The sequence below is a fragment of the Protopterus annectens genome, chromosome 5.part0 (assembly GCF_019279795.1).
Source record: "Protopterus annectens isolate FY-2018-M chromosome 5.part0, PAN1.0, whole genome shotgun sequence".
In the NCBI taxonomy this organism is placed as follows: Eukaryota; Metazoa; Chordata; order Ceratodontiformes; family Protopteridae; genus Protopterus; species Protopterus annectens.
In genome coordinates, this window is record NC_056735.1 from 96,410,248 (window position 1) to 96,434,979 (window position 24,732).

General features: G+C 42.4%; 1 protein-coding gene across 1 annotated transcript in view; it reads right to left on the reverse strand.

Moving 5' to 3' along the window:
* The window catches only part of LOC122802503 (multidrug resistance-associated protein 1-like), a 1,262,326-nt gene that overhangs the window by 658,598 nt on the left and 578,996 nt on the right, over positions 1–24,732 (reverse strand). The window contains exon 10 of the mRNA XM_044072155.1: positions 7,803–7,887. Coding sequence (XP_043928090.1) covers positions 7,803–7,887 — 85 coding nt within the window. The remainder of the gene's footprint in view (positions 1–7,802; positions 7,888–24,732) is intronic.

Here is a 24,732-nt window from a genome sequence, read left to right on the forward strand (position 1 = left end):
GCCTCAAGGCCATTTGCCTGTCTTTTACACCTAAACAAAATTGTAATTGTTTGTTTCTTTATGAATGCTACCAGTTTATTTGTCAGTAATGCAAAGTTTCTTAGTAATTATTCATGTAACTATGTATTGCTGGAGCTTTTCTCCCTGGCCTCCACTGAAAATGGGCTCCCGAGCACAGTGGACCTCCCGGTCATCAAACTGGAATAAATAAATAAATAAGAGACTGACGAAGAAAAAGTGGGATTGTCAGAGAGATGAAGAAAGTAGACAAGAATATAAGGAGATGAGGTGCATGGCAAAGAGAGAGGTGGCGAAGGCTAAGGATAAGGCATATGAAGAGTTGTATGAAAGGTTGGACACTAAGGAGGGAGACAAGGACCTGTACCAAATGGCTAGACAGAGGGACCGAGCTAGCAAAGATGTGCAGCAGGTAAAGGTGATAAAGGATAATGAGGGAAACGTACTCACAAGCGAGGAGAGTGTGTTGAGCAGATGGAAAGAGTACTTTGAGGGTTTGATGAATGAAGAGAATGAGAGGGAGAGAAGGTTGGATGATGTGCGGACAGTGAATAATGAAGTGCAGTGGATTAGCAAGGAGGAAGTAAGGATAGCTATGAAGAGGATGAAGAATGGAAAGGCTGTTGGACCAGATGACATAGCTGTGGAAACATGGAGGTGTTTAGGTGAAATGGCAGTGGAGTTTTTAACCACATTGTTTAATGAAATCTTGGAAAGTGAGAGGATGCCTGAGGAATGGAGAAAAAGTGTTTTGGTACCGATTTTTAAGAATAAGGGTGATGTGCAGAGCTGTAGTATCTACAGAGGGATTACACTGATCAGTCACAGCATGAAGTTATGGGAAAGAGTAGTGGAAGCTAGGTTAAGGGAGGTGATGATTAGTGATCAGCAGTATGGTTTCATGCCAGGAAAGAGCACTACAGATGCAATGTTTGCTCTGAGAGTGTTGATGGAGAAGTGCAGAGAAGGTCAGAAGGAATTGCATTGTGTCTTTGTGGACTTAGAGAAAACATATGACAGGGTGCCTAGAGAGGAGTTGTGGTATTGTATGAGAAAGTTTAGGAGTGACAGAGAAGTATGTAAGAGTGGTACAGGATATGTACGAGGGTAGTGTGACATCGGTGAGGTCTGCAGTGGGAGTGACGGATGCCTTTAAGGTGGAGGTGGGATTACATCAAGGATCAGCTCTGAACCCTTTCTTATTTGCAATGGTGATGGACAGGTTGACAGACGAGATCAGACAGGTGTCCCTGTGGACTGTGATGTTTGCAGATGACATTGTGATCTGTAGTGAGAGTAGGGAACAGGTAGAGGAGACCCTGGAGAGGTGGAGATATTTTCTAGAGAGAAGAGGAATGAAGGTCAGCAGGACTAATACAGAATATGTGTGTGTAAATGAAAGGGAGGATAGAGGAATGGTGAGGATGCAGTGAGTAGAGGTGGTGAAGGTGGATGAGTTTAAATACTTAGGATCAACAGTTCAGAGTAATGGTGAGTGTGGAAGAGAGGTGAAGAAGTGACTACAGGCAGGATGGAGTGGGTGGAGGAGAGTGTCAGGAGTGATCTGTGACAGACGAGTACCAGTAAGAGTGAAAGGGAAGGTCAACAACAGGGTAGTGAGACCAGCTATGTTATATAGGTTGGAGACAGTGGCACTGACAAAAAGGCAGGAGTCAGAGCTTGATGTGGCAGAGTTAAAGATGTTAAGATTTGCACTAGGTGTGACATGGATAGACAGGATTAGGACTAAGTATATTAGAGGATCAGCCCAGGTTGGAAGGTTTGGAGACAAAGCCAGAGAGGCAAGATTACGTTGGTTTGGACATGTGCTGAGGAGGGATGCTGAGTATATTGGGAAAAAGATGCTAAGGATGAAGCTGCCAGGTAACAGGAAAAGAGGAAGGCCGAAGATAAGGTTTATGGATGTGGTGAGAGAGGACATGCAGGTGGATGGTGTGACAGAGCAAGATGCAGAGGACAGGAAGAAATGGAAACAGTTGATCCACTGGGGCGACCCCTAACGGGATCAGCCAAAAGAAGAAGAAGGAAAGTATGCAGTCCAGTCATACACAAGCTGAACAATATTACAAGAGAAGATGTAGAAGAGGTGAAGAATCGATTAAAGGGACACGACTTGGTTGAGAGAGCACCTGGAGAACTATGGACAGAAGTTTGTGATGCTCTCCAAGAGGTAGCAAAAAAAAATTGAGTTGAAAGAAGATTAGGAAAGCAAAATGGCTTCCTTTCCTCATGTAAAAATGGGAAAAGGGGGCTTAATGGTGGTGATGAGGATGCTGATGATGTTGATAATGATGATGAATTGTGCAATAAATGATGTGTAGCCCATTATTACAGTACGATTAACTGATCCATAATTTGCTGAGCGTGGACTTGATGCAGATGCCGGGAGATCTCCTGCACCCCATCCTTACTACTAAGCGAACCATCATATCTTGACATGGGTTACATGCAGATTCAGCTCTGGACTACCAGACTTATCACAGAGTTTGTTCCCAGTAAGGGTATGGATACTGTCGTTGATAACCAATGGATACAAAGCATTTTTTTGGTGGGGGGGGGTACTTTTCATACTGTTCACATGACACTCTAGCAGTATCACACTGGTCTCCAGCATTTCCATTTAGCATTGATCTTACTATTAAATTAATGTAATTAATCCATTCTGCAATTTCTTATTATACTTTCATTTCTTGTTTCTTCCACTACATCGAAATTTCACAGCAATCACTCGCTAAGAAGCCAAAGACATGTTAATGTGATGGTTGGTAGCTTTCAGATCCAGGCTGATTTTTTCAATTATATTTTAGGAGCTCTGTGGTAAAGAAGGATAAAGCCCTACCTGTGACATAGATGACCTAGATTCAAATGCTTACCACAGTACTAGAGAAATTGATGACTGCCCTGGGTACATGCTGTTAGGAACTTAAAGGGGTGCCAATCAGGGCATTACCTAGGGTGCCAGTTGGCTCTAGCTACAGCTCTGAACTGGATAAGCAAGCAAAAAAAGTGAATGAATGAAATTTCCTGGAGAATATCAACTTATATTCATTGATGGCTTCAAATAACTGTGATGGAATCTCATAAATATGACAACATAAACCACACATTTTCTCACTCTTAAAAAGAGACTTGTGAAATCACACTCACAGCTATATACTAATTAAGGTCATTGGACAACATCATAAAAACTTGAAATTTCTGGGCAAAACCTGAACAAATTGCTAAATTGTGAGTTTGTACTTAACTTAGCAAACACAGTGTATACCTTTGGCAAATATTTATATTTTGAGCTCCAAATCTGCAGGATTTTTCTTTCCTCAAGAATGCAACCATTATCTTTTTTCAGATCCATGAAAAAGTACTTCCAATTCCATTTCTCATTTTTTGCAGGGGTGGGGGTCAACTTCTAAGTCAGGTACAACATTTTTATTACTTTACTACATTATGCAGCATCTTAACAATACAGCAATGGCATCCCGAGACAGAAATGATGAAGACAAAACCAGTAATGCTACAAACATGCACTTTCAGAATCTTAGAAAGCATTACATTTATTTGTTAATCAGACAAATGTACAATCTGGACTAGAAGGGCAAAGACTATATGCAAGGACAGTTTAGTTGGTCAGTGGGCACCTGCTTAACACAAATCATTTTAGGATAGATAATAAAGTCTTCACTTCCACTTCTTTTTCCCAGCTTCATACCTCCAAATGTTTTACCAAACATCGTTCTACCTTCTCCACTGCATTTCAATTACCACACAAGCAGATGCCTGGCACTATCATACGGATGTTCTTTTTTATGCAGCTCAGGTTTTCAGTACTATTTTTTTGTAACTGGATTATGCCCCCCCCCCCCCGTTTACCTGCCAAATGCCTACTTCCTGAAATGCTAAACTTACTTTGCCTGATATAAGACACATCACCCATTATTAAAATGGAACAGGTGCATTACTAGAAGGGAGACAAAAGTGCCTTGCAATTAATGCTAAATTCTGCCTAGTGACAGCAAAGACATATGCTGCATTGTTAAACCCTGTCTCATTACACGACTTCACTAAAAAGTACTCTGACTCACCAGTGGGTGAGTATCTCATCACACAACAAATAAACAGGAGTGACATTTGTGGGGGCATGACCAAGATGGCAGATTGTTAACAGCTCTGAAGAAAACCTCTGGAGAAACAGAAGTAGTACTGACAAAATTTTATCATAAATAAAGACCTTATTGTTTTTTTTTTTTGGTACATAATAACTCAAAAGAAGTTTAAAGGCATCTCCAGATCGTCATAAACCAAGAAAACAGGGTGTTCTTGTCAGATTCATTACTTTCTTAGCTTTGAAATACGTGAATAATGAGTCACTCAAAGGTATCATCACAAGAGAGCACTACGGAAAAGGAATCACAAACTTTACTGGCAAATCTTCAAGAAACTTCATGCAAAATGGATATTAAAATGGATTCTGTTAAAATGGACTCCAACAGTCAAACCAACTTATTACAAAAATGATTAAACAGCAACACATACAAAATAAAAGTAATGAAGTGTTTTTAAATGATCTAGATGGAAGACTGAGGGAAGAAGGGAAGAATGCTTGAATTTCTACCGAGACAAAATAACTTTTTTAGATAAAGAAGAAAAATAAGTGTATATGGCATGCCAGAAAATTTTGAAGACATGATATACTTTCTCACAGCATGGTTTCCTACAATTCTTAATCTGCCAGAAACTCTGCAGAATGGAACAGAGAGAGAGAGAGAGAGAGCACACAGGGCACTGTTCAAACCACCCAATAAGAAAGGAGCACCTCCAAGCTCCATCACAAACCACCCAATGAGAAAGGAGCACCTCCAAGCTCCATCACAAACCACCCAATAAGAAAGGAGCACCTCCAAGATCCATCAGAGCTAAATTCAGTTCAAGTATTGACAAAGACTTGGTTTTAAAAATCTGCCTGGTAAAACTTTCCACCAAGGTTGGGGGGAAACAAAATCAGATTTGACAATGTCTATTCCAGCAAAATTATAATTAAAACAAAAGCTGAAGAAGAATGGCACTAGGGTGCATCCTCTTTTTAGGAAAAGATAAAACATTTTGCTACATGGAGAAATATCTGATGCACTGAAAAAAGCAAGATCTTATTTAAAAGAACAACAACACCACTTTGGACTCATCAGATTTAATGGACTGGAGTGGAATGAGCTTGAAGAGGCAAGCTGACAAGAACACTTGGAAAACATCTGATTTTCTAGTACTGTACCCCCAAAGTGAAAAGAGAAAAGGGGGGATAATATTTTCCTTAAAGCAAAATATTTCATTAGGAAACATTATAATAATAATTATAATAATAGTAGTAGTCGTAATAATAACAAAAGGGAAAAGAAAGGACAAAAGTAGTAAGGTAAGAGAATATTTATGTATTCTTTATTTTATAAAATAGATTAGAGATGTAAACAGTTTATAAACTTTGTTACTTATAAAAATAAAATGCAAATTCATGAAATGCATAAAACATTAATGAAAACATAATATAGGCATTAAAGCATGAGAAATCAGGGAAACTAGTGTAAGGAGCCCAGGATATTATCTCCTTAATACATTTACATATGTACGGAATTCATTAGCATATTTAAATATGTAAATTATTATCAGCATTCCAGTAGTGTAAACACCAGTGTTAGCCTACACCAGATGCTAGTGTGTTTCATGATGTTTTTGCTTAATGGCTCAATAGTTTAGTCTGTCAAACTGCTCCAGAAATGGTGCAAACAATGTTCACCCTGAGTAGGGTAGTCGTGGAAATAAAGACTGAGTTTATTCCGGGGAGCAGACGTCAAGTAAGTACACACACAACTGTTATCCAGGCATTCATGCTTTTGCCTTTTAACAGGACAAGATTTCAAGAAATGGGTATTAACCCAGATGGGAATTAGATCAAAGTAATGATCTGGGATTTGATGGAGAACTTGTGGAATATAAATGTTAAGTTAAAGTTAGAACAAAGCAGGATTACAACAAAGGTTGTAAGTATAAATGAAATTAAAGAACAGATTAAGAAATAAAACAGGCAAATCTCCAAGTGTGGATGTACACTGAAACACAGTCCGATTAAAATAATACTTGGTCTTTGTAAGTTATTTTCTTATGAAATAACTTATGTATTAAAAAGACTTTTTGTTAACTGAAAGTAACAATACAATTTCACTATCATAGTTACTCCATAATATCTCTGATTTTAAGCAAGGTAAAGAGCCCCATGTTTGCTCCTCATATGGACTTGTACCTTTACTAAATATCATTTATAAAATATTGATTTCAATAATTGCCTCTAGGCGATGGTCACTGCTGATGTGACACCTCGACCTCATATACAAAGTTTCAAAAGGAGGTTGATGCCAATACCGATTTCAGTAATAATTACAAAAATAAAATAATGTGGATTGTATAATGCATGAAGACCAATTTATCACCAAATGCAAGACAATATAATAAGAATTAAAACTGTTACAGATTATGCTTGTGTGACCACATCTAAGCAGTATTAAGTTTAGATTTGCAAAATGAATCTGACTTTGGCAACTAGGCATATATGTTTAAAGCATGGGAATTATATGAATTTCTGATAAAAAATATTAATCATGTAAAACCTACATGCAAAATAAAAAAACTTTTTACCTCAAGTAGTACATATAAATAAAGAGACAAAAAAGGGTTGTCCACTTTGTCTTTTATGGTTTGCTTTTGAAACTGAATTCTTTGCCAATTATAGCAGACAAAATGAGAAAATAGATTTAAATAACTGGACGCTATCGGTCCAAGATCCAGTTGTTTGCAGATGACATTTTACTCACAGCTGGGGATACAAGCAATTCCTATAAAGTTATAATTAATTCTATTGAACTATTTGTGAATACTTCTAAAATAGCATTTTACAATATTAATATATAAATATTATTAAGAACTGAAACAAATGAATTAATCCTTAATTACCGATTGTAATCTTGGACAGATTAAAGATACTGTTAAATACTTAGGAATGTACATTTCTAATAATGTAGACTATGTTACACAAAGTATAACAAAATTATTGAAGAAATGTAAATATTAATTAAAACACTGGAATATTATGGCTTTCCCTATTTAAGGATTGCATTCTCACTATCATGTCAGACTCCTACAGCGACTCCGTGGACAGCCACCACCATCCAACGAGTTTAAGGCAAAAGAGAGAAACGGAAGTAGGTTGCACACATGCACAAACTCTAGTCTACAGGCAATGTGGAGTCCCTGACCTACCTTACTATGTATCTTTTAAATGTGGGAAACCAGAGGAAACTCATGCAAACACAGGCAGGATGCGCAGAATCTGCACAGAAGGCACCCCAGCTGAGAACCAAAATGGAGAACATATTTCTGTGAGGAGTAACACTATTTGAATCCTCGCTTTAGCTTATTCAACAGGCTGCTTTAATAGTACAAATTTCTTTTAAAAGAGAGAATTAAAAGATAATAAATCTAATTTATTGGTTTAACTGTGTGAAAGGAAATTCTGTATTCTCAGTAGACATTATAATGAGTAAATTTGAATTAGATAACACAAATTGGAGCTTATGTAAAAATTTAAGACAAAAAAACTTTCAGTAAACTGCAATTAATGTCAGGCAGAGAGCTACATTTAGCATAACATGCTTAATTCTGGCAAATTTGGACTGAGCACAGCACAAATGAAAGAAGTCAATACAAAAAGTTGTTGCACTTACCACCTCTGTATTCTGTTTCAACGCTATCAGGATTGAGTTCCCCTTCACAAAGGAATGCTTCCAAGCGAGTGACAGACACCCTAGTCTAAAACCAAAGACATTGAATATTGTGTTTAATTCCATACAGAAAAAAAACAGCAGTCAAATCAGCTACGACCATCCGCTGCTTCAAAAGTGGTGGTACCTTATGGTAGTTTCATTATTGTTTATTTATTTTTTATATAAGCAAGCTGGTTATGAAACAAGCGCATCTATGTATAGTGAAACAATGGGTCAGTCAAAAGTATTTAAGAATAAAATAATAAAGGTTCACAAAAGATGCTTTAAGGCAGACCAGATAATCACTTTTTATTAGGAGCACAGAAAACAGTTAAAATGTGTTCACATAAGACTGTGGAAAGTACAATAAAACAAACCATAAGACACCTCTCCAACATGCATTGTTGACTGTATACAATTTATTTTCACTAAAATATTAACATACATGAATATTCAAATTACTACTTGGAGGACATTTACATACTCACTATATGTGCTATTCCATGAGTACACATTCCAAAGTGGATAACTGATGGGACCTCATCTTCTGCTGCCCCCCTCCAACACACACACCATCTCAGCAAAATCTCTTTTCATCTGCAATGCTATGTAGTCAGCAGCACCAGAAGTGTTTGTAAAGTGCGATGTTGTGTTACAAAATGTTGTACAGAAAAAAGAAGTTATGTACTCACCATAACATTCCATCTGAGTAGTTCTACTTCATTTGCCTTCAGCCTGTGGGATCCTCGGATCTGACACTGCCACATTTTCCAGTTACGGTTCTGAGCTCCATGCTCTTCCCTTATCCATAATGCCCTTGTCTCCCTTCAGATCGAGTTTGCTGCCTAACATACAACAGATACCTGACCTAACAACACCTTATCTTCCAACACCAAGATCACAAAAGAACTTTAGCCCTGACAGAACCAAAGATCCCGACAAAAATTGTCCGGTACAAAGGACATGTCAAATCCCAACATATAAGGTTAGGGGGGAAGGAGGGGGGAACGGCTGAAGACAAATGAAGTAGAACTACTCAGATGGAATGTTATGGTGAGTACACAACTTCTTTATCTGAAGTAGTTTACTTCATTTGGTCTTCAACCTGTGGGACAGAATCCCCAGCTACCTAACTCGTGGGAGGCCCACATGGAAGGATATTCCGGAGCACCACAGAGCCAAAGGATGGTCTACTCCTAGAAACCAAATCCAGCTTATAATGAGAGATAAAGGTATGAGATGAGGCCCACGTAGCAGCTGAACAAATATCATCCAAAGAGACCCTAGACCAAAAGGCTGCTGATGTAGCCACAGATTGGGTCAAATGAGGCTTCACTTTTTCTGGAAGAGACAAACCTCTATCTGAATAAGCCCGGCCAATGCATTGTGAGATCCAGCGAGCAACAGTCACTTTTACAGGTTCATAGGTTCATACTAGGCTATCTGCCCTAGGGCATTTATAAGCCCAGCCAGAGTGTGTTTGGCTTTTGCCACCCATTTTAAATTAATTTTGCTATGCCCTTTTTCGAGGTTAGTATACTGTGCCTCTGTCTAACAGTGACACAGAAGTGATACCCGGGGTAAACCTACAATCTCCCATCCACTCATCAAGATTCCTCTTGAAGAGAGTCAATGAGGGACTCTGCCTAACCTGGACTGGGATTTTATTCCAGAGTGAAGGGAGCCTCTGGGTTATGAATCTGTCCCTCCAGCATGTCCTATTTATTTCAGTGCTGAGGTTCAAGTCTCTCGAGCCCATAGCTCGATGGGATTTGGATTTTCTGAGGTGCAGCATGTCCATTAATTCTGGGTAAGACAGGTTTACCAAAGAAGGGCTTGGCATAGGACACAAAAAGCTGATCAGACTTGCGGAAAGGTTTAGTCCTGTGCAGATAAAACCTAAACTGCCTACATATGTCCAGTAAATGTAATTTGTATTCCCCTTTGATTTGGTAGTTCGGAAAAAATGCTGGTAAATTAATAATCTGATTTATATTGACTTCCGAAGCTTCCTTGGGAAGGAAGGACGGGTTAGTGCGTAGCGATACTCTATCTTTGTGAAAGATCATGTAAGGGGTTTTGCTAGAAAGAGCTTGAAGCTCTGACACCCTTCTAGCAGACATGATGGCAACCAAGAACGCAGTTTTGCAGGTCAAAAATTGCAGATCCACAGATGCCACAGGCTCAAAGGAAGGAGAACCTAATGCCTGCAACAACAAAGTGAGGTCCCACGGAGGGACGGGGTCCTAAACCGGGGGTCTGAGAAGAAAGGCTCCTTTGAGGAAAGTTTTACAAAATTTAGCAGAAGCCAACGAAGACGTCTACCCCAACATGAAAATTAGAAATGGCGGCTAGTTGAACTTTCACTGTAGAGGAACTAGCACCCTGATGAAAAATGCTAGCTAGGAAATCTAAGACCACTGAAAGTGGTGTAGAGAAAGGGTCCAAAGACCTCTCCGTGGCCCAAATAGAAAAATGTTTCCATTTACTATGATAAACTTTCCTGGTGGACGATTTATGAGCCGCCACCAGAATGGATTTAACAGGAGAAGATAGACTGGAAGTCTTATGAATCATGGGAACCAGAGCAGCCAAGCAGTTAGCTTCAGACTGTCCAGATCTGGGTGAGGAATCCCCGAGGGATGTGAAAACAGATCCGGGATTGGTCAAGATCCATGGTGGAACAACTAGGTGAGACCCGAGTAAGGGGAACCAAATCTGACGATGCCAGAATGACGATATGAGGATCACAGTGCTCCCCAGCCTTCGGGCTTTCTGCAGAAACTTTGACATGAGGGGAAGAGGGGAATAAGCATAAAGAAGCCCAAGCACGAATCAGAGGGTCTCTGGGGACTTCCTCTGAAGGGGGTTCAGAGTGAAAAACTTGCTGCATTTCACGTTAGGAGATGCAAAGAGATCGCAGCAAGGACGACCCCACTTTAGGAAGATCTGTTCCTCTACTGAAGACTTCAGAGACCACTCGTAAGGCATCAGGATAGAGCTGCTGACCCTGTCCACTAAAATGTTGGACTGTCCCGGGTTTTGTGTTGCCACCAGAAAACGGCCGGTGGAGGTCGCCCATTCCCACACTCTCATGGCCTCTCGACATAAGGGATAAGATCTGGTTCCCCCCGTTTGTTGATATACCAGACCACTGACATGTTGTCTGTCTGAATTGCAATCATTCCCAGAGGAAAATGAGCATGGTGGGCCTGCAACGCAAGAAGAACTGCTCTCATCTCTAGAACATTGATATGCAGATAGGTCTCGGAAGGGGACCATGTGAATTGGACTGTCCTTCCCTAGCAATGCCCCCCCCTCTCAAGTAGGGAGGCGTCCATGGTCACCATGGTTTGGGGTGAAGGAGGTTGAAAGGGATGGCCTTGAGTAGATCCGGGGACTGAATCCACCACCAAAGGGAGTCCCAGCACACTTTTGAAATTCTCACTGGGAAGGATAAGGGAAGGTCTAATAGTGACCACTGTACTGCTACAGTCCACTACACTACCCTCATGTGAAGGCGTGCCATGGGGAGAAGATTTATCATCGTCATCATAGAACCTAAAGCTCTTAACACCACTTCGGCTGTTGGTAACTGGTTCTAAAGGATGTGTAAGGCATGTACCCTCTAGCTACGTAACCTATCTGAAGTGACAAACACCTGTGATTGTATTGTGTCCAGCTGTGCCCCAATGAAATCTAGAACTTGGACCGGTTGGAGGGCAGATTTGTTCACGTTGATCATGATGTCCATCTAGTTGGCTAACTGAAGGAGTCCCTGGCCTGACATAGTAGATGCTCCGAGGGGGCGGAAAGGAGCCAATCGTCTAGGTACGGAAAGACCTGAGCACCCTGAAGTTTAAGGTGAGGCGCTACCACTGCTATTACCTTGGTAAACACCCAGGGGGCTGTTGGGAGACCGAAGGGGAGGGCTCAAAATTGGTAATGATTGGCTCCCAGCCGGAAGAGAAGGAACCTCCGGGAGCGCCTGTGCATCTTGGGACGGCGCAGTGGTGCAGCGGTAGCGTTGTCGCCTCACAGCAAGAGGTTTTCTAATTCGATTCTTGGCTGGGGTGCTTTCTGTGTGGAGTCTGCATGTCCTCCCTGCGTTCGTGTGGGTTTCCTCTGGGTGCTCCGGTTTCCTCAAACATTACAAAGACATGCATCTGGAGCCTTTCTCCCCGGGCCTCCACTGAAAATTGGCTTCGTTCCAAGTCAGACTTTCCCGGTTAACAAATGTTAAATAAATAAAAATAAATAAATGTGATAGTACGCATCCTGGAGGTCAATCGAGCACATCCAGTCACTGTCCTGTAGATAAGACAGAATAGATTGAATCATGACCATCTGGAATTTTGTCTTGGTTACTGACAGGTTCAACTGAGACAGATCCAATATTGGTCTGACGTCCCCTGTCTTTTTTGGCACTAAAAAGAACCTGGAATAAACCCCAGATCCAGACTAGTATTGGGGGACCGGTTGGATGACTCATTTTCTCAGTAGTGAGTCTATGTGTACTACTGCTTCCTCCTGCTGCGTGGGTGGAACGTCCGGGAGGGTTTTGTTGGAAGGGGGTAGAGTCTTGAAAGGAACGAAATATCCTCTGGTTATGACTCGCAACACCCACTGATCTGTAGTGATGGACTCCCATGCTGGTGGGTGAAAGGACAAATGACCCCCGACTACCTCCAGAGATGGACAGCCGAGCAACCCTTCAGGGTTGCAGCCCGGGTTTATCTGAGAAAGTTTCTTGGGACCCGAAATTCCTAAGACCCCATCTGCCTCTAGGGCTGCGTCTGTCGTATCCCCCTCTGCCTCTGGGGGACCGTGAGTCCTGAGCATCTTGGGAAAACGCCTGAAACTTGCGGAACCACATCATCTTCTGGCCTTGCTGGGTCCTGGAAAAGGACCTTTGAGGTGGGGAGAAGCAGACCCCGATGGCAGACACTGTCTTCCCGTCCTTCTCGCTCTGGACTAAAGTTTCTCTGACTGTCTTCCCAAAGAGGGAAGAACCATAAAAAGGGGCGTTGGTGAAAGATGTCTTGAAGGGCTCTGAGAACTGACATTAGCAGAGCCAGGCATGATGCCGGATGGCAATGCCTGACCCTGCCGCCCCTGGGGCTCCATCTGTGGCATGGGAGAGCAAACTCATGGATGTGTTGGCTACAGATTTTAGGGTGGCCATTCATGGATCGAACATCTTCTTGCCCTCTGCCAACATGGAACCTGGGGTCGACTCTGTGACTTCCTTGACCAGATCTCTCTGAAGTCGAATAACGTGCGCCATGTAGTTCAGTGCCCTCATACAAGAGGTCGCTGAAGCATAGACTCACTTCCCAAAGCGATCCAACATCCTTGACTCTCGGTCAGGTGGATGGACCTTGGAACTCTCATAGGTTCATAGGTTTATAGGTTCATAGGTTCATACTAGGCTATCTGCCCTAGGGCATTTATAAGCCTAGCCAGAGTGTGTTTGGCTTTTGCCACCCATTTTAAATTAATTTTGCTATGCCCTTTATCGAGGTTAGTATACTGTGCCTCTGTCTAACAGTGACACAAAAGTGATACCCGGGGTAAACCTACGATCTCCCATCCACTCATCAAGATTCCTCTTGAAGAGAATCAACGAGGGACTCTGTCTAAATTGGGCTGGGATTTTATTCCAGAGTGAAGGGAGCCTCTGGGTTATGAATCTGTCCCTCCAGCATGTCCTATTTATTTCAGTGCTGAGGTTCAAGAATCTCGAGTGCGTAGCTTGATGGAATTTGGATTTTCTGAGGTGCAGCATGTCCATTAATTCAGGGCTGGACATGGCTTTATACATCCGGCACAGATCATCTCTGAGCAGGCGGTATGCCACTGAGTAGAGCTGGAGTTTCTTTAACCGGGCAGCATATGGCATCTGTTTGAGCCCATTGATCCTCTTGGTGAGGTACTTTTGGGGTCTTTCCAGTTGCTGCAGGTGTCTGGTAAGGTATATCCCAAAAGGGGCATTGTACTCAATTATGGGCCTGATGAGGGATGAGTAAAGAGGCACAATGACCTCCCCTGATCTAGATGTGAATCCCTTCATGATTAGGTGGGCTATATAAAATGTTTTTCAAACCACTTTGGCCACGTGGTTGTCAAATGAGAGATTGCTATAAACTTGGGTCCCCAGGTCCCTAATTACTTCTTCCGTACTTAATGGATTACCACCTATGTGGTAATTTGTGGGCACTTTGTTTTTGCCAAAGGGGATGACTATACACTTTTTGGCATTTAGCTTGAGGCCATGGCTCTGGCACCAGTTGTCTGTTTCTATGAGGCCCTTTTGGAGGATGCTTGTGTCGGCTGGAGAGTCGATTATGGCTCCCAGTTTGCAGTCATCTGCGAACTTGGTCAGCCAGAGTCCTTCCGTGTTGGCCTGTACCTCCAAGAAATATATACCGAACAAGAGAGGTCCCAGGACTGATCCTTGTGGGACGCCACTTGTAACTGGTTTGGAGTCTGACATGGCTCCAGCAATTCTAACCATGTGGGTTCTGTCCTTGAGCCAGTTTGCAACCCATCTAGTGACATAGGGGTTTATATTTAAGCTGGTGAGCTTATCTATAATGCCTGAGTGGGGTATTGTATCGAAGGCTTTTGCGAGGTCCAGGTAGGCTGTGTGGACCACCTTCCCCTCGTCAATGGCCTTGGTGACTGTTTCAAAGAAATCGACCAGGTTTAAGAGGCAGGATCTGCCCTTAACAGCGCCAAACTGGGTAGGATCCAGTGTCTGTAGGTCCCCAATATCTTTATTTATGAGGTCCATGATGATCCTTTCCATAGCCTTGCAGACCAAGCTAGTCAGGCTTATGGGGCGATAGTTTCCAGGATCCATTGAGGCACCACCTTTGTGGAGAGGGACCACTGTTGCTGTACACCACTCTTTGGGTACATTTCCTCTAGTAAGGCTGAGACTGAACAGTAGTTTTATGTTTGGGTTTAGCTCTTCTTGGAGTTCATGTAGGACGCAGCCCAGGACACCGTCTGGTCCCATTGATGCTGTGTTTTTTGCTTTGGAGAGGGCAGCTCTCACCTGTGCATCTGTGATCTCAGGGGGGCAGCACTCTGCTGGGATAGATATTTGTCCTTTTGGTGGGGGGGTTTGCGCTGAACCTGTCAGCTAGGATGTTGGCAATGTCTGTGGGTTCTGTGTATTTATTGTCATTTTGGACTAATTCTGAGCATATCTGGGAATTCCCACCCAGGTTCCTAACATAACTAAAGAAAGCCTTGTGATTATCCTTAGTGTCCTGTGCAATTTTTCTCTCGAAGCTGGCCTTAGACGATTTTATGAGTGCCCGTAGTTTTTTGCTAATACTAATCAGAGATGCCTTCCCTTTTTGGGATTTTGCTCTATCATGTAGTAGCTTCCTCCTTCTATTGTACAGTTTGTTTATGGCTGGGGACCACCAGACAGGACGTCTGCCTTTGGAGGATTGGGTCTTGGTTTTATTTGGGATTGCATGATCCATGCATTCCTGAAGGGGTTCATAGAATGCGTTTATAAAGGATTTTGCGGTCTGGGCCGTATTTTCCACAGGCCCGGTGGCTTTGAAGGATTCCACCTCGGTTTTGAGGAGTGTGAAATTTGCTTTAGAGAAGTTTTTCACTGTGGTTTTCTGGGCAGGGGGTGGGGTCAGGATGTGAATATCCAGTGAGATTAGTTTATGGTCTGATCTTACCAGTGAGGGATACACTTCTGGTCTGGAGCATAGAGCCCCCATGTTGGTGATGATCAGGTCCAGTATGTTTTCCCCTCTTGTGGGAGTGGTTCCTTCTTGGTGGCCACCACCACCAGCATAGCATCTACAAAGGACCTCTTGTGCCAGTGTAATTTGTCAGCGGGAGGGCTCAGGACCTTATCTGGGCACTTGGGTATCGGCTCTACGGTGTCCGGCTCCTTCCATGCCCTAGATGTAATCATATCCACGAGTGGATCGGCAGGTGGGGACACCCAAGACGTAGACAGGCCCAAGCCGAATGCCTCTAGAAACACAGACTTGTCAGAGGTTGGTTTTGGGGCAGACCACCCCCCTCTTTGGCATAGGATTTCCATGATACCTCCAAAGGAGACATCTTCAGGGGGTGAACTTGGGGAACCTTCCCCTTCATCTAGGTTCTGTGAGGGACTCTGGAGGAGTGTCCAAGTGTCTCCTCTTACACGCATGCTTGCGGGGGGGCTCCTCAGGAGGGCTCTCTCGGGTGGTCTCGCAAGCGGGTTGTTCCAAGGTCGGAAGGTCCTGGGGCATTACGGCTACAGGCTGTCCCTGAGAGGGCAAGATGGTAGGACTTGCACTCAAGACCAGGTGGGGTCCGAAATAGTCAGAGGCCTCGAATCTGTGAGAACCCTCTTCACCACGTCGAATGCAGAGGGAGAACAGACCCTCCTGGGCTGAACTGGTGGAAGTCACTACTCCTAATCTGACCTGGGAGTCGGTGCCGAGATGCCGAAAGGGATGCTTCTCTCAGACAAGCTCGGAGTAGGAAACACAACCTCGGATCTGACCCCAAGGCTATGGCTCCGAGAACTCGGATCCGATCTAGTCAGATCCAACACACTCAGGGCACTGGCAAGCATCGAGGTACACGGTACCACTGGCGCTGACCCATCAACTCTGACCTTCCCCGGATCCAACAGCTCCAAAACCGCTGGTCGGATCGGAGAAGGAGTAATAGGTCTGAATACTGGTTGGAAAGCGCCCACTCTGGTGGGAGAAAGCCCTCCACCTCATATACAACTGTATGAAACTGTTTCCTGAAGTACACAAAAGATCACTCTGTCTTGAACAAACAGTGTTTTTGTTGAAAATCACTATCCATAGAAACTGAACACTATATTTTTGCTAACGGGGGCTGGCCCTACCCACAAGATCACTTCAGTTTAGAGAAACAACATTCATATGCACACACACACACAGACACACACACACACACACACACACACAGTCCTGGACAAAGAATACAGATACATCACACTAACATATATTAATGCACACACACACACAGTCCTGGACAAAGAATACAGATACATCACACTAACATATATTAACGCACATACACACAGTCCTGGACAAAGAATACATAGACATCACACTAACATATATTAATACACACACACACACACACACACACACACACACACACACACACACACACACACACACACACACACACACACACACACACACACACACACTTACACACACAATCCTGGGACAAAGAATACAGATACATCACACTAACATACATTACTACAGTTTGCAGTGAGCAACAAAATATGAGTAAAAACATATCGGAACAATCCGTCTCAAGCAAACCGACAATGGACAGCCTCCCTACGAGTGCCAGATGAGAAACTAGTGAAGACACATCTCTTACATCTGACCTGTAGGGCTCCTGCAGACAGCGATTACTGGGAAGGAGATCAAGCGGTGAAACCAAATTTCTCAGGAGGCTAGGGCTGGAGGAGAGGCAAAAGACAGAAGCTCAGAAGTCCAAATCCTGTAGCATCAAGGTGCCAAGGCAAAAGACAGAAGCTCAGAAGTCCAAGTCCTGTAGCGTCGAGGTGCCAAGGCAAAAGACAGAAGCTCAGAAGTCCAAATCCTGTAGCATCAAGGTGCCAAGGCAAAAGACAGAAGCTCAGAAGTCCAAATCCTGTAGCGTCAAGGTGCCAAAGAAGCCCCAGATCCTACAAAACTGATCCAAACAATAATGCTTTGCTGGGATATAAAATGATAATTTTAAGCTGCCGTGGCACAATTGCCCACAGTTATACATTTTCTAAATAATACCACAAGCAGCCACATCTCTAGCTGCACAGCCTTTGGCAATAGCATTTTCAAATAGATAGTAAGTCTCCCGGTGGCTAAACACAGTTCAATTACCGTCAACTTAGAAAGAATTTGCTTTGCAAGTGCAAGTCCCTCCATGCTTGGAGTGAAACAGATGAAAATTGTTCAGTCAATCTGAACTTCAGTACCTCTGTTGGAGAACCCAAGTTGCTGGTGCACATCAAGGGTGTGAATGACTCTCTAGTTTTTATATCCAGAAAGAAAAAGAGGGGCATGAAAGGACTGGAAAAAGAACAGATCGAGTGCTGCTTTAGGGAAGAAATGTGCACTTGTCGTAAGTGATCTCTATTCCTTCTTAAAGGCTGTATAATGCTACAAACAAATCAAAGCCTGTACTGCTATAGTGGCTACACACTAATCTACAGGCTAAGTTCAGCTTTCCAGTGTAAAAAATGAAACTTGGAAATAATGGCTAGTAATTCTGATGCTTTCGTAAAGTTTAGTTGTTATCTAGTAAGTACACTGCCTGGATGCCACCAAAGAGGAAGCTTAGAGAACCTGAAAGAAAATCAGCTAGAGAATGTGAAGAGAAAACACAACGACTGGGAATAATCCTGCAGCTGTTCAGCAAATGGCAGCTCAAGTCCCAGCTTTGGAGCAAGAGATGGCTTCCAATAATTTAGTAGAAAAAAATAAATCAAATATAGTCAAAGCTAAAAGAAATAGATGAAACACTGAAGGAGTATATCAACACAAGTAAGAAAAGGCTGGAAAGATAAAAGCAGTGTTACGTAGTGATTCAGATGAACTGATAAAACTGCAAAAATGAGGAGATGAAATGAAGACAAGGCTGGCTGAGTAGGAGACTTCTCAAGAAGGGCCGGTTCAAAAATTGTAGCAGTAGAGGTCAGAGCACACACAGAAAACCTGAGATGTTCTACTGTACCTGAGAAACTGGAAGGAACAGACGGCATTCATTTTATTAAAGCACAAACAAGCAGCTATACTGGTACCACTGTTGTTACTATACTGGTACCACTGTTGTTACTATACTGGTACCACTGTTGTTACTATACTGGTACCACTGTTGTTACTATACTGGTACCACTGTTGTTACTATACTGGTACCACTGTTGTTGTTGGGTCTTGATGCAGGGAAAGCATTTGACTGTGTAAGCTGGTATTTTATGAGTGGGGCAATGGAAGCATTTGCATTCTCTGACACAATAATGAGGTTAATTAGGAAGGTATAGAGGAGATTAGAGGCAAAAATTTAAGTGGGGGTTCTTCTCTGATTAGCTCTTTTTGAACAGAAGAACCAGGCAGGGATATCCACTTTCTTCTTTATTTCACCTACGTTTAGAACCACTGGCAAAGAAAATAAGGGACTCAGAAATTCAAGGATATAATTGGTGTGGTAATCAGAAAAAGCTGGCTTTATTTGCAGATTATATTATTTTGTACCTGATGGCACCAGAAAAGGACATCTCAGTGATGTGGAGCATTCTAAGGCCATTTCAAGTCTTTTCAAGATACAAGATCAATGAAGATAAAACAGACAGTAGCTGTAAACTACATACCTAGACATGATTTGGTTCAGTAATACCCATATTTATGGGGACTTGCTAAAATTCAAACTGAGTGCAATTACTGAATCTGGAAATGATGCCAGTATACTTCAGAGCGGTGTTATGCAGCCCAATGGCTGGTGTCTTAGTCATGGTCTCAAACTGAATGCAAAGAAATGCATCATCCCTTAGTTAAAAACAATGTCCCTTCACACTATCAGATTAACAAAATACCCTATGTACCTGCGACTTGATAATAGTTCTGGGATCACAAGTAGACTGTGACCTTAACTTTGGTCACCATGTCTCTACTGTAGTAAGGAAGGCTTTCTATGCAGCACACTTGATTAGCAAAGGTATCGCATCTAAAGCAAAGGAGATTATAACTCCTCTATACTCATTACTAATCAGGCCCATAATTGAGTAAAATGCTCCTTTCGGCATGTCCCATACCAAGCACCTGCAGCAGTTTGAGAGCCTCAGAGGTTTCTAACTAAGAAGATCACGGGACTCCGGCACATGCCTTACACCGACAGACTAAAGTCCCTGTCACTATACTCAGTATCATATAGGCTTCTTAGGGGAGACTTATGCCTGCTGTACAGAGCAATCTCTGACCCAAACGTATTGAATTTGCTGCACATCTGTAGGTCAAATGGAACTGCACCTACCCAATCCAGGAACCTAAATTTGGCATTCAACTTGAATAGGATGTGCTGGAGGGACAGATTTGTCTCCCAGCGACTGCCGCGTCTTTGGAATTGGCTGCGAATTCATGTGAAGCAGAGCACCTCTGTGACACTGTTCAAAAGGAACCTGGACGAGTGGATGGAGGACCGTAAATTCTTACCAGAGATAGTGCCCAAAACCCTCCTGGACATGAGCAGTTATTAATAAATACAATCCTGGGTACTGACTAGAGTATCTATGGTATTACATTGGGATGAAATGGCTAAGCTTCAAACGACCTCTGGGTCAAGAACCAAGTAACCTCCTATGATCCTATGATTTAGGAGTATGGATTGAAAAGGATTCTGTTATGGCAGTTAAGGATATGTGGGAAGAGACTAAACAAAATATAATATTCACACCACCAGGCTAGTTGCCCAACACAATGCATCTGAAATTCCCCAGGTGCAACTAACACTAGGTAAGACTGCAATCCAAATTGTAGCTTGCTACAGATCCCCCACCATACCCCAAGATTCTCACTACACCTTTCTAAACATACTGAAAAATATTAAGATAGAACCAAACACCCTAATACTGGGTGATTTTAACTACCCTGCCATTAACTGGGAAAACTACTCATGTACCAACACCTTTGCCCAACGGTTCTTGGAATTCATAAATTCCAAAGCCCTGGATCAACTAATCCATAGTCCCACCAGGGACTCCAATATCCTAGACCTGGTCATTACCAACATGGGAAATCGATGCTCCACACCTATGGTCACCCCTCTTTAGTCAGGTCTGACCATAAGCTAATCACCCTTAACATCCACATCCCACCCCACCCCTCCAGTAAAGAAACCTCCATAAAAAACTTCTCCAAAGCCAACTTCATGCTACTCAAGTCAGAAGTGACAAACTTCATGACACCCATAGAGACGGGAACTGAAAGTTCAACTGTTGAATCCTACACTAAGGCACTGTACGAGCACATCCACTCATGCATGAATTGTGCCATCCCAAATAGTGGTCCCCTGCCATAAACAAACTTTACAACAAAAGGAAGAAACTGTTGCAAAAAAGAGGAAAATCCCAGGATGCAAAAAACTCCCTTACCAGCCTCAGTAAGAAACTGAGATCCCTCATAAAATCCTCCAAAGCTAGTTACGAAAATAAAATTGCCAAAGATTCCAAAGACAACTACAAGGCATTCTACAACTATGTCAAGAATCTAAATGGCAATGCTCAGATCTGCTCTGAGCTACAACAGAATGGCATTAAATATACTGATCCCAAGGATATTGCCAATATCCTGGCAGATCGATTCAGTGCCAACTTCACCCCCCTCTCACCCCCTAAATGGCCATTCTCAATACCAGAAGACTGCCAAATTCTGGTAATAACGGCCACACACGTAAAAAACGCACTCTCCAAAGCTAAGAATACAGCATCCATGGGACCAGATGACATCTCGGGCTTGTAGTACATGAACTACAATATGAACTGGCACCTCACCTAAGTGTCATGTTTAATCATAGCCTCACCTCAGGTTTCGTGCCCACTGAGTGGTGCAGAGTTACAGTTATCCCACTCCACAAGGGGGGATCCACCCTGGATCCCGGAAACTACCATCCCATCAGTCTGACAAGCCATATCTGCAAGGCCACGGAGCGTATTATCATGGAACTTATAAACAAAGACATTGGCAACCAACAAACACTGGACCCCACCCAGTTTGGGTTCGTGAAGGGACGATCTTGTCTCCTGAACCTGATTGACTTCTTCGAATCAGTCTCCAGAGCCATGGACAAGGGTAAGGTGGTCCAGACAGCCTATCTAGACCTTGCCAAGACCTTTGACACCATCCCCCACTCTGGAATCACAGACAAACTTACTAAGCTGGGCATTAATCCCTACGTCACCCAATGGGTTGCTAACTGGCTTACTGATAGAACCCACACTGTAAAAGTAGCCAACTCCAAATCCAGCTGCAGACAAGTGACAAGTGGGGTACCTCAGGGTTCAGTCCTGGGACCGCTCTTGTTTGGCATCTACTTCTCTGATGTACAGGCCAACAGTAAAGGACTCTGGATAACAAAGTTCGCAGATGACTACAAACTGGGAGCCATTATTGACTCCCCAAATGATGTGGATACTCTACAAAAGGGCCTTTCAGAAACAGATGCTTGGTGCCAGAGCCATGGGCTCAAGCTCAATGCCAAGAAATGCATAGTTATCCCCTTTGGGAAAAAACATATACCCGTGAATTACCATATAGGTGGCAGTACACTAAACACCGAAAGTGTGATAAGAGACTTAGGGACACAGGTGGACAGTGGTCTCACCTTCGATAACCACATCACCACAACAGTCAGGAAATCTTTCTATGTGGCATACCTCATCACTAAGGGCTTTTCATCCAGAAAAAAGGAGGTCATTGTCCCACTGTACCCATCCCTCATTTGACCCATTATAGAATACAATGCCCCATTTGGTATGTACCTCTCAAGACATCTGCAACAACTGGAAAGGCCACAGAAAAACCTCACTAAAAGAATCACAAGCCTAAAGCAGATTTATTTATTTATTTCAGTTTGATTACCGGGGAAGTCCACTGGGCCAAGAAGTACCCATTTTCAGTGGAGGCCTGAGGAGAAAAGCTCCAAAGGCAGTACAGTCAATGCAATAGAATGTCCACACAGCAAGAATACATATCAAGAACACTGCAAATGCTAAGTAACAAAAAAATGTTTTTTTTGTTTTTTGGTACTAACATAATTTGCAATATTTCATCCTTACAGTCTAACTACAGTCTACAGCTACAATTACAGTCTGTTAGGTACTAACATAATTTGCAATATTTCATCCTTACAGTCTAACTACAGTCTACAGCTACAATTACAGTCTGTTAGGTACTAACATTATTTGCAATATTTCATCCTTACAGTCTAACTACAGTCTACAGCTACAATTACAGTCTGTTAGGTACTAACATAATTTGCAATATTTTCATCCTTACAGTCAAGTGAGAGTCAGCTAAACCATTAGCTGGAATTAGAGAGCAGAAAGGTTCTGGAGTAGAGGGGCTTAGCGTAGAAAAACCTTGGAATTATGTAGGGTGAAAGCAGGAGCATTTCCATTTGGAAGACAGGTGTAAGAAGAGTTGGATTTTGAAGTATTCTGCGTTAGGTATGGTCCTAAGTGAAGGAGGGAGAGAGTTCCATTTTCTACCTAGAGAGAGAAGGATAGTAGTTGCTGGCCGGCGGGTTGTTTAGGTCTAGGAATGGAGATTAGATTTTGGTGTTCGGATCTTAATGATCGGTTAGGGATGTAAGGGGGAAGGATGTTGGATAAGGCTGTTTTTACTTTGCATTTCTTGTTTTTAGTTATAGTCAGGCTGCTTGGATCCTTGAGCATCAGTTCGGATCCTGGCTTTTGACAGACATAGAATCTGTAGGCATTATGCTAACGGAAGTTGTGTTTGAACACCCGTTAACAGTTGTTTGTTAAAATGTTTCAGTGCCTGCAACTAGTAGAGGTGAGTGGGTCGCCCTTTGTATTCTGTCTGTTTTTTTCTGTTTTGTATATTTTTTTATATCTCCTGGATCAGTCTTTGACTGTTTAATGGTTCCTCTTAGTATAGGTGTGTATGTTTGTGTCTTTTGATGGGCCCGACAACTAGCGGAATTGTATTGGCGCAGTTGTTTTGGTTTGCGCCAGTGGATGCATGTCGGAATGTGCCTCCTGTGCTTGCTAGTGGTTGTTGTGAGTAGTACATTTTTTATTTCCGGACTGTTATTCGCTGCATCGTCTATGTTGTAAATGTGTTTTGAATTGGCCATGGTTGCGGGACATTGTGTAGAGCGTGATCGTGTCTTTGTGATCTTGTTTTGGGGAATATGTGTGCGTTGACGGCGTTTCCAATGTGAGATGTGAGGTACAAACTGAGTGCATATGCAGATCAGAACATGGTTAGAACTTGTTGACATCATGTTGGCGTAGTTGTTTTAATACACACCAACAGCTGCAAGTTAGAATATATGTTTTGCACCTCCCAACAGCAATAGTGAATATGTTGTCTTTTACCCCTGGATTGCTGTATGTTGCATTATTTGTGTTTTAGACATTTTTAGATTAGATTTGGATGTGGGATAGCACATATAGTTTGTTTGTATCCCGGAGGCTTTGTATAAAGGAAATAAGTATGTGTTCAGTTAGCGACTCCACTAGGAGTCGTTGAATACGTCCTGGCTGTTTCTGCATATAGGAATATGGCCTATTCCTATTTGAAATATGTTGTTCTCTGTCTTTTGCATTTTTGCCTTGATTATGATCTTGCACTATCCCTTAGTGTTGTGAGGTGAGAGCCTTAGTTGGCTTATACTGCTACAATGACAGGATTTGCCGTTTTATTTAAATACAGTATGCTCAAGGCTTTTTTGCCATAACTTTTAAATTGTTTTTATTTGTTTTTAATTCACTTTAGTACTGTCTCTTTAAATAAGGACACGGAGGGAAAGATTGTGTGTTAGCAATTATTCTATTAGTGTTTAATTTACTTTTTTGAGCGCCAAAAGTCTTTTGTATAAGAGTCTGCTTTTTTCAATGTTTTATTACACCTGAAGAAGCGTAGTATAGCTACGTGAAAGCGCTTGTGTGTTTTGCTCTCAATAAAGAAGGTTTTATCATCAGTGACTATCTCCGTGTGGTGACTCCAGTGGATTTTGTGTTATTTAGTTTCTCTGGTTCCTTCCAAGGGGAGTCTTCGTTTTCCTGCCACAGTTCTTGGACTTTCTTACTAACATAATTTGCAATATTTCATCCTTACAG